At 53.9% G+C, this 13,668-nt stretch overlaps 1 protein-coding gene across 1 annotated transcript; it reads left to right on the top strand.

Annotated features, from left to right (window-relative positions):
- Nucleotides 1-3,282: 3,282 nt before the first annotated feature.
- Nucleotides 3,283-11,888, top strand: DMBX1 (diencephalon/mesencephalon homeobox 1). Its single transcript, XM_060626373.3, has 4 exons — nucleotides 3,283-3,437; nucleotides 6,375-6,570; nucleotides 6,829-7,177; nucleotides 8,118-11,888. The coding sequence occupies exons 1-4, from the start codon at nucleotides 3,286-3,288 to the stop codon at nucleotides 8,558-8,560; spliced, it is 1,140 nt and encodes a 379-aa protein (XP_060482356.2). The 5' UTR covers nucleotides 3,283-3,285; the 3' UTR covers nucleotides 8,561-11,888.
- Nucleotides 11,889-13,668: the final 1,780 nt, after the last annotated feature.

The raw sequence follows: 13,668 nt of genomic DNA, 5'->3' as shown, positions 1-13,668 counted from the left end.
AGAGGGAGACACAGAATCTGAAGCAGGCTCTAGGCTCTGAGCTGTCAGCACAGAGCCTGACGTGGAGCTCAAACTTGCAAACCGTGAGGTCATGACCTGAGCCCAAGTCGGAGGCTTAACCTCCTGAGCCACCCAGGTGCCCCAGTATTTACATTTTTTAAATGCTTATTTAATTTTGAAAGAGGGGGAGAGAGAGACAGAGAGACAGAGAGACAGACAGAAAGGGAGACAACGAATCTGAAGCAGGCTCCAGGCTGAGCCACCCAGGCGCCCCTCTATTATACAATATTTAAACACTATGTCACCATGTCTGTCCTTCTTCCCTCTTAGATCTCTGCCTTTGGGGTCATGTTTATAGTGTGTAGAGTGGGCTTCTTTAAGTAAAGGTTGTTGGGAGGTATTTTGTGGGAGTGTCAGGTCAGGTATCTATAAATCCTGCCCTCAGCTCCTGGCTTGTATATGCAACTGCTAATTCAGCATCCTTACTTGGAAGTTGGATCCCTATTTTCACACTTAGCATACCCCCCCAAAACCATGATTTCCATTGCCCCCTCCCCAGACCCCCTTCTCCCTCAGTGTTTCTGATTCAGGAAAATGCCCATCTTCACTCAGTTGCTCAGGCCAAAAATTTGAGTTAACAATTTTTTTTTTTTAAGTAGGTTCTATGCCCAACATGGGGCTTGAACTCACAACCTCGAGATCAAGAGTGGCATTCTCTACTGACTGAGCCAGCCAGGCACCCCCAGTCATCCTTTTTTGACCTCTTTCCCTCACATCTTATAACTAACCTATCACAGTCATGTCCATTTTACCATCAAAATATGTCCTGAATCTGGGGTGCCTGGGTGGCTCAGTCAATAGAGTGGTTAAGCGTCTAATTTCAGCTCAGGTTAGACTTTGGCTTGGGTCATGATCTTGTGGTTCGTCGTGGTTCATGATGGTTTGTTGGGGCTCAGCATGGAGCCTGCTTCAGATCATCTGTCCCCCTCTCTCTCTGACCTCCCTTCCCCCGCTTCTGTGTGTGTGTGTGTGTGTGTGTGTGTGTGTGTGTGTGTGTGCATACGCACGCGCACTCTCTCTCTAAAATAAGGGGGGGAGGAGCCTGGGTGGCTCAGTCGGTTTAGCGTCCGACTTCGGCCCAGGTCATGATCTCATGGTTCATGAGTTCAAGCCCCGCATCAGGCTCTGTGCTGACAGCTTGGAGCCTGGAGCCTGCTTCGGATTCTGTGTCTCCCTCTCTCTCTCTCTGCACCTCTCCAGCTCATGCTCCCACTTTGTCTCTGTCAAAAGTAAATAAACTTAAGAAAATATTAAAAAACAAATTCAGAAAAACATGTCCTGAATCTCACTACTTCTCACCACCTTCCCCCTACCGCCTAGCGGAAGGCACCTAGTTGCTGGCCTGGCCTTCTGCAGTGACCTGGTCTCTCCACTTTTCTTCTTTACTTTCTGCAGGCTGTTCTCTCTAAAAGGTGAGCTTTTAATGACAAATTGTATCATGTTACTCTTTAGTCAAGACCCTCCAGGAGCTTCCCATCATGGTGGGGATAAAATTCAAACTCCTTGCAATGGAGCCGTGAAGCTCTTTGGGGTCTGGCCTCTCCTCTCCCTGCACTCGCTCGTTCCCTCTCTGTGTTCCAGCTACCCTGGCTGTCTTGCTGTTCCACATAAACACCAAGCTTCTTCATGCCTCAGGGCCTTCATCCTTGCTGTTCCTTCTGCCTGGAAAGCCTTCCCTCCAGAACTTTGCATGGCTTACTCCAAATAGCAGAGTGCCTTTCTTGACCACGTGTTCCATAACAATCTTCCCTTTTCCTCTTGTTATTCTCCTCCTCTGTCTTATTTTTCTTCAGAGCACTTGTTTCTCTGGCATTAGTACCTATATTTATTTGTTATTTTGTAGTCCTCCTCCCTTGGAATGTAAATTCTACGAAGGCAAGGACTTTGGTCACTTAGTAGGTGGATGCTTAATATATATTTATTGAATGAATACGTGTAATATATAAATGTGTGTGAGTGTAATGTTTGTGTGTAGATATATCTGCTGCATGGATAAATACCCGTGAGAATGTCTGTGTGCAGAGCCATGGGGAATAATGACATAGAATTTGTAAATTTGCTGAGTTTGTGTGTGACCACGAGTACTTCTGTGAGTGCCTCGCTGAGAATGTCCATGTGTGTGTATTTGGGCATGAAACGTGTGTGCGTGTGTGTGCCGTGGATGTTTGGTCACGTATAGCCTGAGTGTCTACGTCAGCGAGGGTGGGGAGCTGAGACACTTGGGCAAGTTCTTCCTCTTACCAAATGGACCTGCCATTGCGCCAACCCTCCCCCGTTCCCTCCCATGCCCAGGACACAGGAAGCACCTATGTGTCTTTGGGAGCCTGCAGACATTGGGTCACGTTCCAAAAATGACACTTCAGGCCAACACAGGTGGGCACTCAGATGGGGACTGTGAGGGTCCAGAGGAGACCTGGGGCTGATAGGACCTTGGCAGCCTTGTGCTGAGCTGGGCCGTCTCAGCAGGAAGGATGATAAATTAGCCACCAAAAAATGAAGCTGAAGCAGTGTGGGTGGGCTGGGCCCTGGATTGGCTGTGTGGCCTCAACATGTCACTGCTCTTTCTCTAAGCCTTGGTAGACTCATCTGTAAATGGGGTTCATTGCTCTTGTGAAAATGATAAATAGAGGGAGGTAATGGTAGTGAATATATACCAGTCATAACAATAGTGTCCTTTTGTCTGTGTAGCGCATTAAGGTTTTAATCCATTATCTCAGAGCAAGTGCCTCAGTGTCCCCAGTCCAGCCCTGGACTTGGCCCCATGTGGGCCTCGGTAGGTGTTGAGTAAATAATACGTGTGTGAGTGAATCAGTGAAGGCACAGATAAGAAAGTGCCTGGGTGACTAAATGGAGATGGCTGCATAAAGCAGCAATTGGACTGATAAATCACAGTGACTGACATTTTTTAGCACATACTGTGTGCCAGGCCCTATTGTAAAGACTTCTCTTATTAGCCCCATTTTGCAGATGGAGAAACGGAGGGGCAGAGAAGTTAAGTGACTTGCCCAAAAGTCACAAAGCTCCTAAGTGGTAGAGTTGAGATTCCAGCCCGGGCAGTCTGACTCCAGAGCCCAGAGCCCAGGCCACTTTCTGATGGAGAGGCAGAAGCTCTTGGGGGTGAGGTGAACACCCAAGGTCTAGGCTAGGGATGTCTACCCCAGGGTGGAGTGTGATACCCTGGTTCAGGTCTCCTCTCCTCTTCCCCGTCCGCAGGCGCACGCCGCGATGCAGCACTACGGGGTGAATGGCTACTCGCTGCACGCCATGAACTCACTCAGCGCCATGTACAACCTGCACCAGCAGGCGGCCCAGCAGGCCCAGCACGCCCCCGACTACCGGCCATCGGTGCATGCGCTTACGCTGGCTGAGCGCCTGGCTGGTAAGGGCCATGGAGATGGGACCTTGGGGACAGAACCGTGGGGCCTGTGGTGGAGGAGAGGTCTGGGGGAGGAGGCTCTGGAAGTTGAAGATAGGAGGGAGGGAGCACTGGGAAATTTTACTCTGGGAGGCTATGGAAGACCCAGGTCACTTAGCAACACAGAAAGGCATCAATTTAAAATCTATGTGTGACCATCCAGAGTGCTCCTTGTTTGCCAGGACTGTGCTGGGCACTGGTGCTGCCCTGGCCTTTGGATTCCCTTAACGACCCCATGAGGGAGGGACTCATCCGCCTCTCTGCCTATCTTGCAGATGAAGACTGAGGCGGGAGGGTAAGGGACTCACCTTGAGGAGTTGCTGCAAGAGGAGTGGGGTGCCCAGGAGAGGGTATTTCAGGCACAGGGAGTCATACAAGTAATAACAGCTGGTTGTGTGCCAGGTGCTGTGTGAGGCTTTCTCTGTGCATCAAATCCAACCCCATTATAAAGGAGGTTATTATCTCCATTTTATGGACAAGGAAACTGAGGCTCAGAGAGGTCAAATCTAGGTGGGGTGGGGCTGGAGGGTTTCAACATGACACTAGGGCTAAAAATATAAGCTTTGGAGCCCCAGGTCTGTAGTTATTGGGGGTCTGCACATTCACCTCTCCTCTCTGAGCCTGTGTCCCCTTTAATCAGAGGGGACGATAGGATGATCGGGAAGTTATTTGAGGTAACATAGGCAAAGGATTCAGCAGAGACTGGTAAGTGCTCAGAAGTCATTATTCCTCAAGTCCCAAGGTAAGGGCCCATGAGGGAGCTGCAGTCCTGTGTCCCCGTCTCCCTTCTACTGATTTGCTGCCCTGCCCTGTAGCCCCTCGCTGGGTGTGAGAAGGATGTGACCGCATAGGTGAGGGGCATGATTCCCTGGAGGTGGGGCCGCCCATTCTCTCCTGTCTCAGATCAAACCTTGAGCAGCTAGTGAACACATGTGGGTTCACTGCCCTGTGCCAGGCAGTACTCAGAGGACTTCAGGGCACCTCCAGGGAGAGCAGGTGCTCACAGAGCCATAGAAGAGCACGGCAGGAGTGTGGCTAAGATTCAGTGGCGGGGCAGCTCAGAGCAGCGGCATCTGGTGTAGTCAGAGAAACCTTCCTGCAGGCTGTGGGGCAGGAGCCAGGCCTTAAAAAGGAATGACTGGTGAGGGCACCAGCATGAGCAGAGGCACAGAAAAGGGATGGGATATGAGGACCCTGCCTGGGAAGAGGTGTCGGCCTGGGGGAGGGCGGGGCAGTCATTTCCACTCCTTGAGACCCTGCGGGGCCTTGGGGTAGGGCTCAGTGAACAAAATCCCTGGGTCCCTGGTTGTCTTCTTTAGATCAGTGTGGGGCATAAGTCTCCAGTGTGGGAATGTGGGTACAGTCCTGTCCTGGCTATGGCTGCATCTCTGATTTGGAGTGGATTCCCTATCCTGAACCTGGTGGTGACACCAGCTCCTCACTGTGCTCTAGACCCAGAGAGGAGTCAGGGGGTGGAGGCTGCTCTCTGCTGGTGGGGGCAGAGGAACGGGAACATTTAGCACTCCACCCCAATTCTCTTAATTCTTAAGAAGGAAGGACATGAGCTCTAGGTGGGCCTTTGTTTGGAGGCCTCGCCTTCTGGCAGAAAGTTTTGCTGACAGTACAGACAGCCCGGCCTCCCCTGTGATCACCCACCCGTATGGCCCCTGGAGCCAGCAGCAGGGTGCTGAGCCGCTGCTCCCTCAACCAGGGTTCAGCTGACTGAGGGGTCCCCAGTCCCCAGGTAACCAATGTGAGCTCAGTCCAGGCTGGGATTAGTGCCAGTTTGTGAGAGGTTCAGGGCTCCCTCTAAACTGAAGAAGGAGCAACCCAAAGGTAGCCTTTCTGGATACCCAGTTGCCTCCTTCCCCATTTAGAGCGCCGTGGATGACTCCCCAGTCCCTGGAGTACAGGGGAAGGACTCTGGCAGCCCTATCAGAGGCTGACCCAGCTCAGGTTCGCTTCAATACAGGCAGTCCAGGATCCATTTATGGGCTATGGGAGGCAGGGGAGAGAGGTTACTGTCCATCCACCAGGATGTACTCAAGCAGAAGGGCTGGATCCTAGACACCAGCCCTAGGCAGATCTCTATCCTCAGTGGTTTTCATGTTACCAGCATGTGAGCAGGACGGTAGAAGCAACAGTCCATTAGCTCTGTCTCCCATCCAAGCAGTGGTTAGAACCTAGTCTTTTTTGTCCTTTGAGGAAGCAGCCAAAAGGGCCAAGACTAGATGCAGAAACTTTCCCATGCTCTGAGGGCCCTGCCAGTGCTGGGCTTTCTTTTGAGGAGACATAAGAGCAGGAGCCTCAGGTCTTGCTATCAGAGACTCTTAGGCCAACTTGGATCCTCAGAGTCATACGCAGAGGACATGGAATCAAGTGCCAGTGAATTGTGTACCAGTCAGACCTCACCTAACTAGACCTTGCAGATACCATCCCTGCTGCCAGCCTGGCTTCTCACGGTCAGGGGCCAATATTCTGTTGGTATCCAGAATCTAAGGGTTATAGGATGTTATAACCTTTGTGACACTGGTAAACAGATTATTAGCATCATGTAGTCTCGGAATATTATGCTCAGCATCCTAGGACTTTGAGGATCTTAGGGCAATGTCCACCTATCTACCCATACACCCTCAAACCAAATGAGGAAGACTGCTCTGAGTCATGTTCCTGACAGCTGTTCATGGAGATGAGTTAGACCTCTGTGGTCCTTATAGTGAACGTGGGCAAGGAGAGATCTCAAAACCCCAGCCATATGGAGAGAAGTTGCGGGGTTTCCAAGGGGAAAGGGCCAGGACCCGGCTCTGCAGGAGCCTGGGTGTCTGCAGCGGGTCAGGGCAAAGTAAGATTCAAAACCTATTTCCCATAATTAAATGGGCGCCCTCTCCTTGCCCTCCAACGGCTGTACATTTCAAGACATCATCTTGGAGGCCCGTTATGGCTCACAGCATCGCAAACAGCGCCGTAGCCGCACGGCGTTCACTGCCCAGCAGCTCGAGGCCCTGGAAAAGACCTTCCAGAAGACTCACTACCCAGATGTGGTGATGCGGGAGAGGCTGGCCATGTGCACCAACCTGCCTGAGGCCCGGGTGCAGGTAGGTCCCCGCTCCTCTAAGTGGACCTTGCAGACAAGCACCAGCCCACCGACCTGGCTTCCCTCTGCCCAGGAGCCAGCATTTTTATCCCTCAGTGCCCGTGTAACTACTCTCTCCATGAATGCCTGTGATGACAGGAGTGGGGTTTTGGAAGGGACTGGGGTGCATGTTTCCTGCAGGGTGGGAGGCAATGTTATCATGCACGTCCCCTCCCAGAGCACCCAGTTCCACAACCCACAGCTGCTCTCCCATCCCCAGGTGTGGTTCAAGAACCGCAGGGCCAAGTTCCGGAAGAAGCAGCGCAGCCTGCAGAAAGAGCAGCTCCAGAAGCAGAAGGAGGCTGAGGGCTCCCATGGGGAAAGCAAGGCTGAGGCCCCAGCCCCAGACACCCAGCTGGAGACTGATCAGCCCCCAAACCTGCCCAGTGGCGACCCCCCTGCCGAGCTTCACCTGAGCCTGTCTGAGCAGTCGGCCAGTGAGTCAGCCCCTGAGGACCAGCCAGACCGGGAGGAGGATCCCCGGGCAGGAATCGAGGATCCCAAAACTGAGAAGAGCCCTGGGGCTGAGAGCAAGGGGCTGGGCTGCAAGAGGGGCAGCCCCAAGGCAGGTGAGGCTTGGCAGGTGCCGTGGGCGGGCTGGGGCCCAGTGGAGGGAAAACAGCCAGATCCTGCTGGACAGGGCCCTGGGTATGTGAGGTGGATCAGGGCAGGGATAGAGTCGGCTTTTAACACATGGCACTAGGACATGATCCCTTAGAAAGGAGTTGGCCAGGGCGCCTGGGTGGCTCAGTCAACTAGGCATCTGACTCTTGATTTCAGCTCAGGTCCTGATCTCAGGGTCGTGAGGTGGAGCCCCACATCAGGCTCCACATCGGGCTCAGTGCTGGGCGTGGAGCCTACTTAAGATTCTCTCTGTCTCTCTGTCTCAAAAAAAAAAAAAAAAAAAGATAAAAAATAAAAGAAAGGAGTTGGCCGTAGCAGGCCTGTGCCAGGTATTTTCCGGGGAGGGCCGGGTGGCAGGGGAGGAGACTTAGGGAGCCCAGGGCAAAAGCTGTTTATCAACCATTATGGAAATACTATGGTATTTTAACAGCCAGCACAGATGCACCAGTGCCTATCGGGTGAATTCCACACTGGTATCGGGGACTCTCATGTGCAGCAGAGACTCAGAGCCACGTTTCTGAGGGAACAGAGCTGTGGGGTGAGGCATAGCTCAGACACAAATCCTGAGCCCAGGCAGAGAGCTGGTGAGGGGCGGGAGCCACAGACAGGAGAGGGGAAGGGGAGGTGACAGTCCTCCCAAGAAGTCAGACACGGGGGGGGGGGGGCCCTGGCAGGGTCTCTGGGACTGCCCTAGGAAGCCTGGCTCCCCACCTCCCAGGATTCTGAGGGGTGCTTCAGGACACGCCTTGGCTGAGATGAGTGGATATGGTTTCAGCCAATGCCTGTCTTATCTGCAGTGCCAAGGGGTGGGAAGACTGAGGGAGACCCTCCTGGCAGACCACTGTCCTTGTCCTGAGCCCTTGGTTCTCGGTTCTCTGCTTGCAGATTCCCCAGGCAGCCTGGCCCTGGCTCCTGCAGCACCCGGGGGTGGCCTCCTGGGCCCCTCCCACTCCTACTCGTCATCCCCGCTGAGCCTCTTCCGTCTGCAGGAGCAATTCCGCCAGCATATGGCAGCCACCAACAACCTAGTGCACTATTCATCCTTCGAAGTGGGGGGCCCGGCCCCTGCCGCCGCTGCCGCCGTCCCCTACCTGGGTGTCAACATGGCCCCGCTGGGCTCGCTGCACTGCCAGTCCTACTACCAGTCCCTGTCGGCAGCTGCTGCTGCCCACCAGGGCGTGTGGGGGTCCCCGCTGCTGCCTGCGCCCCCAGCAGGCCTGGCACCTGCCTCTGCTGCCCTGAACAGTAAAACCACGAGCATCGAGAACCTGCGGCTTCGGGCCAAGCAGCACGCAGCCTCTCTGGGACTCGATACGCTGCCCAACTGACCGCTGGCCTCCAACCCAGCCAGGGGTCTTGGGTGCCCCCTCCCAGCCCCAGGGTTACCCCCAGACGGCTTGCATTGAGTTAACTCTATGAGCCCGGGGATCCTGGGGCCTTGAAGTCCTGCCCCCATCCCCCTCCCTGAGTCCCAGCCCCCGGTGAAGCCCACACTTGCACACCTTCTGCATGGCCCTGCTTGGATCCCACGGAGGCCGAATCGGAGGAGGGGAGGCTGGGGCGCCCGCAGCCTCTGCAGGAGAGCGAGGCCCTCCGTGGCCAGATCCTCCCCTCTGCACCGCCTCCTCCCTGCCCTCCCTACCTCCCCTTTGCCCCCTAGTAAGTCGATGTGTGGAATGTGAGGTATAAATATAAATATATAAAGCTATATTTTCAGGCCCCTGCCTGCCCCAGCCCCCCCTGCCGTCCTTGCCTCCCCGTACAGCGTCCACATCTCTCTCTGGCTTTCCTCTGTCTCTCTCTCTCCCCTCTCCTTCCCTGACCTGCCTCTGTCCTGTTTCCTAACCCACTCTTCCCAGCCTCTGTCTTCCCCACTCTGGACCTTTGCCCACATCTCTTCTCCCTGCTCCTCCTTTCTTTCTTTGGTCCTGGCTGTGTGATGTTGTCAGTTCCCAGGCTATGTTTTGTTTGGGATTGTGACTTCTTAGTTGTAGTGATTTTGCTTTTTCCTGTTCTTCCTCCTGCTTCTTCCCACCTGCCTGTCTCCTCCCTGCACTGCACCGGGCCTCTCTAGGCTGTTGTTCCTCTCCATCCCCAGTAGAGGTGGTAAGGCCCTAGCTGGAGACCCAGTGGAGGCCCACTGGAGCTGAGGGCAGGAGCTGGCATTGGCCTCCTTAGCCGTCCTCCCTCAGACCTGTCATCTAGAAGGGGTCACAAATCACATTCTCTTCTCTCTCTTTTCTCAGCTTTGAGGCCCCACCCAAGATGGAGGAGGAGGGGAGTGGAGGCAGGAGTCAGGCTGAGGCAGGCAATAGGATGGCGGCATCCCTGCCTGTAAGACCTCCAGGACAGAGGACGGCCGCCAGTGTTCATCCAGGACGGACCACAGGGTTCTAGGTCTCTCTGGTGAGACTTCTCTGGTTGGAGGGAGGCAGCAGGGGAGGGGGGCTCTCAGAGAGAGGTCTTTTCAGAGGAATGCGGCAGATTCTTTTCTCCCACTCCTGGCCCCTAAGTCCTGCAGTTAGAGTCTGCTGCAGGGGTGCGTCTGAGCCAGGAAGAAAGGCTGAACCCTAACTCCTGATCACAATAAGTGCAAACCACACAACAGTGCATAGTCTCAGGCTTCTGTTGACATGCCGTCCTGGAGCTAATTGTTGAAGTCAGGGCTTCTGTCCAGCTAGTCACTGGCATGGAAAAGTGGGTTCCTGTTTATGCCCAGGAGGCCAGCTCAGCAAACTTCCCTTCAAAGCAGTGTGGCCTTGAGTCAGCCCGTAGCCTCTCTGGGCCTGTTTCCCCATCTGGATTAGATGGTCTATAACGTCCTGCCCAGCTGTAACATTCTGCATGTCTGTGCTCACAACCCTTGCAGGGTGGAAGTTTTTAGTTAAACTAACAACGACAACAACAACAATAACAACAACAACAACAACAGCAAAAAGGCTCTCAAAAGTACAGTGGATGAATTGGAAACTTACTGTTGCCTTGCTGTGGAGCAATGAGTGTTGTACGTACAAGCCTTTGCATGAGCATGGCCACAGTTTCTGGGTCTCAGTTTCCCCATAAATATAATGGGTCCCTTCTAGTTGAGAAAATGTGGATTTGACCCTGATTTTCTTGAGTCATAGTGCCAGCTTTTGAGGTTGCCCCATCTCCATGCCTTTACAGGGTGTCAGGGACTCGGGGCAAGGGGAGGGGAATGGCTTGCACAGATTCTGAGTCATGATCCTCAACCCTTTGTGGCTCACCACTGAATCCTCAACACTCTACTTACAGGAATTGCATCTGGAAACCAGGGTAAAGATTCCTAAGGTGTGTCTCTTCTCCCAGTGGTAGGAGGCAGAGGCCCCTGTTGGGGCCAGGTAGGACTGGTTTGCAGAGCAGTAGATGCCCATCATTCTTGGCGTTTGTGCGGGGATGGTGTTTTTCTGAGCTGGGGCGGATGGAGGAGGCTTTGGTGGGGGGGGAGTGAGGGGGATGGTTGCCTGGGCCAGGAAAGCTATTTTAATAAGGCAACGGAGTGAGACTAGGTGGATGGTGGGGCAGGGGGCCCTTGTTTCATGAGAGGTGGGGCTGAGGGCCTTGAATCCAGGCTAAAGACTTCACCTTGATGTGGCAGGCAGGTGATGGGGATCAGTTGAACCAGGATCTGGGATCTGGGATTTGGAAGGTGAATTTAACAGCCACTGGAGCATCAGAGGAAAAGGGACTCAGGCAGGAAGACTGAAGGATGGAGACTCTCTGAGACAGAAGGGATTTTTGGTTTGTCTTCTGGGATCAGCTCCAGGAAGGTCTGTTTCTGCAATGAAAGCAGTCTCATCTAGATCAGGCATGGGGACTGACACCTTTTGCAGTCCCTGGATGCGGGTGACTGTCAGTAGGCCTTGGAATCCAACAGCTCTAGATATTACCATCTTCTCCAGGAAGCCTCCCCTGACCTCCTAAAGGGCAAGTCCACCCTGGAGTCATGTTCTGTCTTGGCTGGAGCTCAGCCCAGCTTCTCTCGGATCTTTGTCGACATTTCCTCGTTCAACTGATCCAATTCCACTATCCCAGAAAAGGCAGGGAAAGTATACATGATCCCCTGCCCCTGTGCAGATGTCAACCTAGTTTAGGGGACCAGCCTGTTACTGAAGACAGCTAGAGAGCTGGAGGAGAGTGTACCATGTGTCTCCTACAGGAGTCAGAGGGTATGGGCTTGGCGTGGGCCCCTTGTACCTGAGATTGAAGCCTCCCCTGGGGCCTGCTGGCTCACCATGAGGCTCTATCTCTGACCATTCCTTCCAGGAAAGCCTCATTCCTCACCTCTCCCTCTTATTTGAGGTCTCCATTTTCCCTGCTTCTTCGCTTCCCCTGAGCATGGTCCAGGGGCCTGGGCCCCCAACCCCGACTTGGCAGCTGGAGGGCTGTACAGACTGCTTTCCAAACCAGCTGTTTTGTGACCATTTGTGCTTAGAGGTTGTGCCAGGCCGTGGCAAAAACACTGTGTACTGTATTTATTTATTCTGTTAGTTGAAAAAAGCAAGACTCAAATTTCCCCCTCCCTGCCCTGCCTCCTGCGTAGTGCAGCATGACACTCTGTCCTGTGATCCGTCCGTCTGTCTGATTTCCTGTGATGTTGTGACCTGTTCTTTGTCCTTCTTGGCTAATAAAAGAATCCGGCAGCACAGCCCTTGGTCCACATTCATTCCCAGAGATGCCTGCGGTGGGCTGAGCGTCTCAAGGTCTATTTCCTGCCTGTCCAGCACTGTGGCCAGTGGGGGTGGGAGGCAGGCATGCCTCATGATTGGCCACTCCCATACTGGCCTCGTGGCTCTCTCCATGGCCCTTACCAATCGTGGCTGTTGTCTGGAGTGGTTGTGGGGAACAGAGGGACCAGGGTGGGGGAGGGTTCCATCTTCTGTGGCTGTTTAGACCACAGTACTTGTGGCAGGTGCAGGGCACTTGGGGGTATTCAGGGCAGCCTGGGATGATGGGTCTGCAGGATAAGGAGAGGCAGGGGATTCTGTGGGAAACAGCAAGTAAGCCAGGCCCAGAGGGCGATGACAGACAGGTACATTTGCACCTAAAGCCAGAGCTGTTCTCCAGTGGGATGGACGACCTCTGGAGGGAATGAGCTCTTTGTCCTCAGAGATGAACAAGTAGAGAATGAAGAAGAGATTTCTGCTATGGGTGGCAGGATGGATTAGAGATTTATGAAGGTCCTTCCAGCTTAGGGTGAGCAGTGTGTGTGTGTGTGTGTGTGTGTGTGTGTGTGTGTGTGTGATTATAGCCTATAAGTCTATAAGTATGTATGAGAACCTGTGCCATGAATTCATAAGTGTGTGTGTGTGCGCGCGCACGTGTGCATCCATTTCTGCTGCATTTCAAGAAAAAGAGTACAGGCATCTTCTCTATTCAGCTTTCACTGCCCTTCCCTGGGGTTCCAGAGTGTCTGTACAGGGCCCTTGAGCCAGCAGGGGTAGTACAAGCTCAAGGCCGAGGTTTGGGGGTGGTGAGAGTCCCCTCTGAAGATTTGCTGGTAGAAGCCCAGCAGGCCTGAATAGTGTGCGGGGAGCTGTCTCCTGGGTTTCTAGGGGGCAGGTGCCTCAAGCTGCAGGGACCCTGGGAGGGCCGTGACCTCCCCATTTCCCTGTGCTGACCCAGGAGACACATTCCTCTCTCCCCAGTAGGGCTGAGGATTAGGCAGGACACCCCCCTTCACCTTGCCTTCCCACCTCCCTAGGAGGGGCTGGCAGATCAAATGTCTGCCCCAAATCTCTCACTGCTCCCTCCCAGACCTGAACCACTGTGTGCCTCCTACATACTTCAGCCCTGTAGCACATGCATTCCCTGGTGTAGGAGGTGCCCTGGTAGCCCTGCAACCTGAGTCACTCGTCTACTCAACACTTACTGAGCATCTGTTGTATGCTTGTCCCTGCGTTGGGTGCTGGGTATAGAAACAAGCGAGGACAAAGTGCTCTCAAGACAGTTACAGCGCAAGGTGATTTGGGGTTGAAAAATAGAGAACTAAGGGAGTACAGAAGAGGCGTCGCTCGCTCAGCCTGGGGAGGTCAGGAAGGTCCCTTGGGAGAAAGACTTCGGAGCTGTGCTTCATGGGTCCAGTGTTCACCAGCAGGGCAAGAGGGAAGGGTGTCCCGGGAGAGACACAGCACATACAAAGCTGCAAGACTTAGCTGGCTGGGTGAGCCCCTGAGCCCTGAGCCCTGAGCAAGGGGCTGGTCTGGGTGGCACTGAACATGGTGGGGATGGGGGGGGGGGGTGGCTAGTCAGAGGTTGAGAATGGAAAGAGAAGCTGTGAGCTTGGATTCAAGCCTGAGAGCTGTGGGGGCCATTGGGAGTTATTTCCAGTGGGGGAGGGGGCTGATCAGACTGCATTTTAGTAAACCCATCCCCCCATCTCTTTGTAGTATGGTGGTTCATGAGGAGGCTGGGGGAC

The sequence above is a fragment of the Panthera onca genome, chromosome C1 (assembly GCF_046562875.1).
Source record: "Panthera onca isolate mPanOnc1 chromosome C1, mPanOnc1 haplotype 2, whole genome shotgun sequence".
Taxonomy (NCBI): Eukaryota; Metazoa; Chordata; class Mammalia; order Carnivora; family Felidae; genus Panthera; species Panthera onca.
The sequence above is the reverse complement of the archived record's forward strand: the minus strand, read 5'-3'. Positions and strand labels throughout refer to the sequence as shown.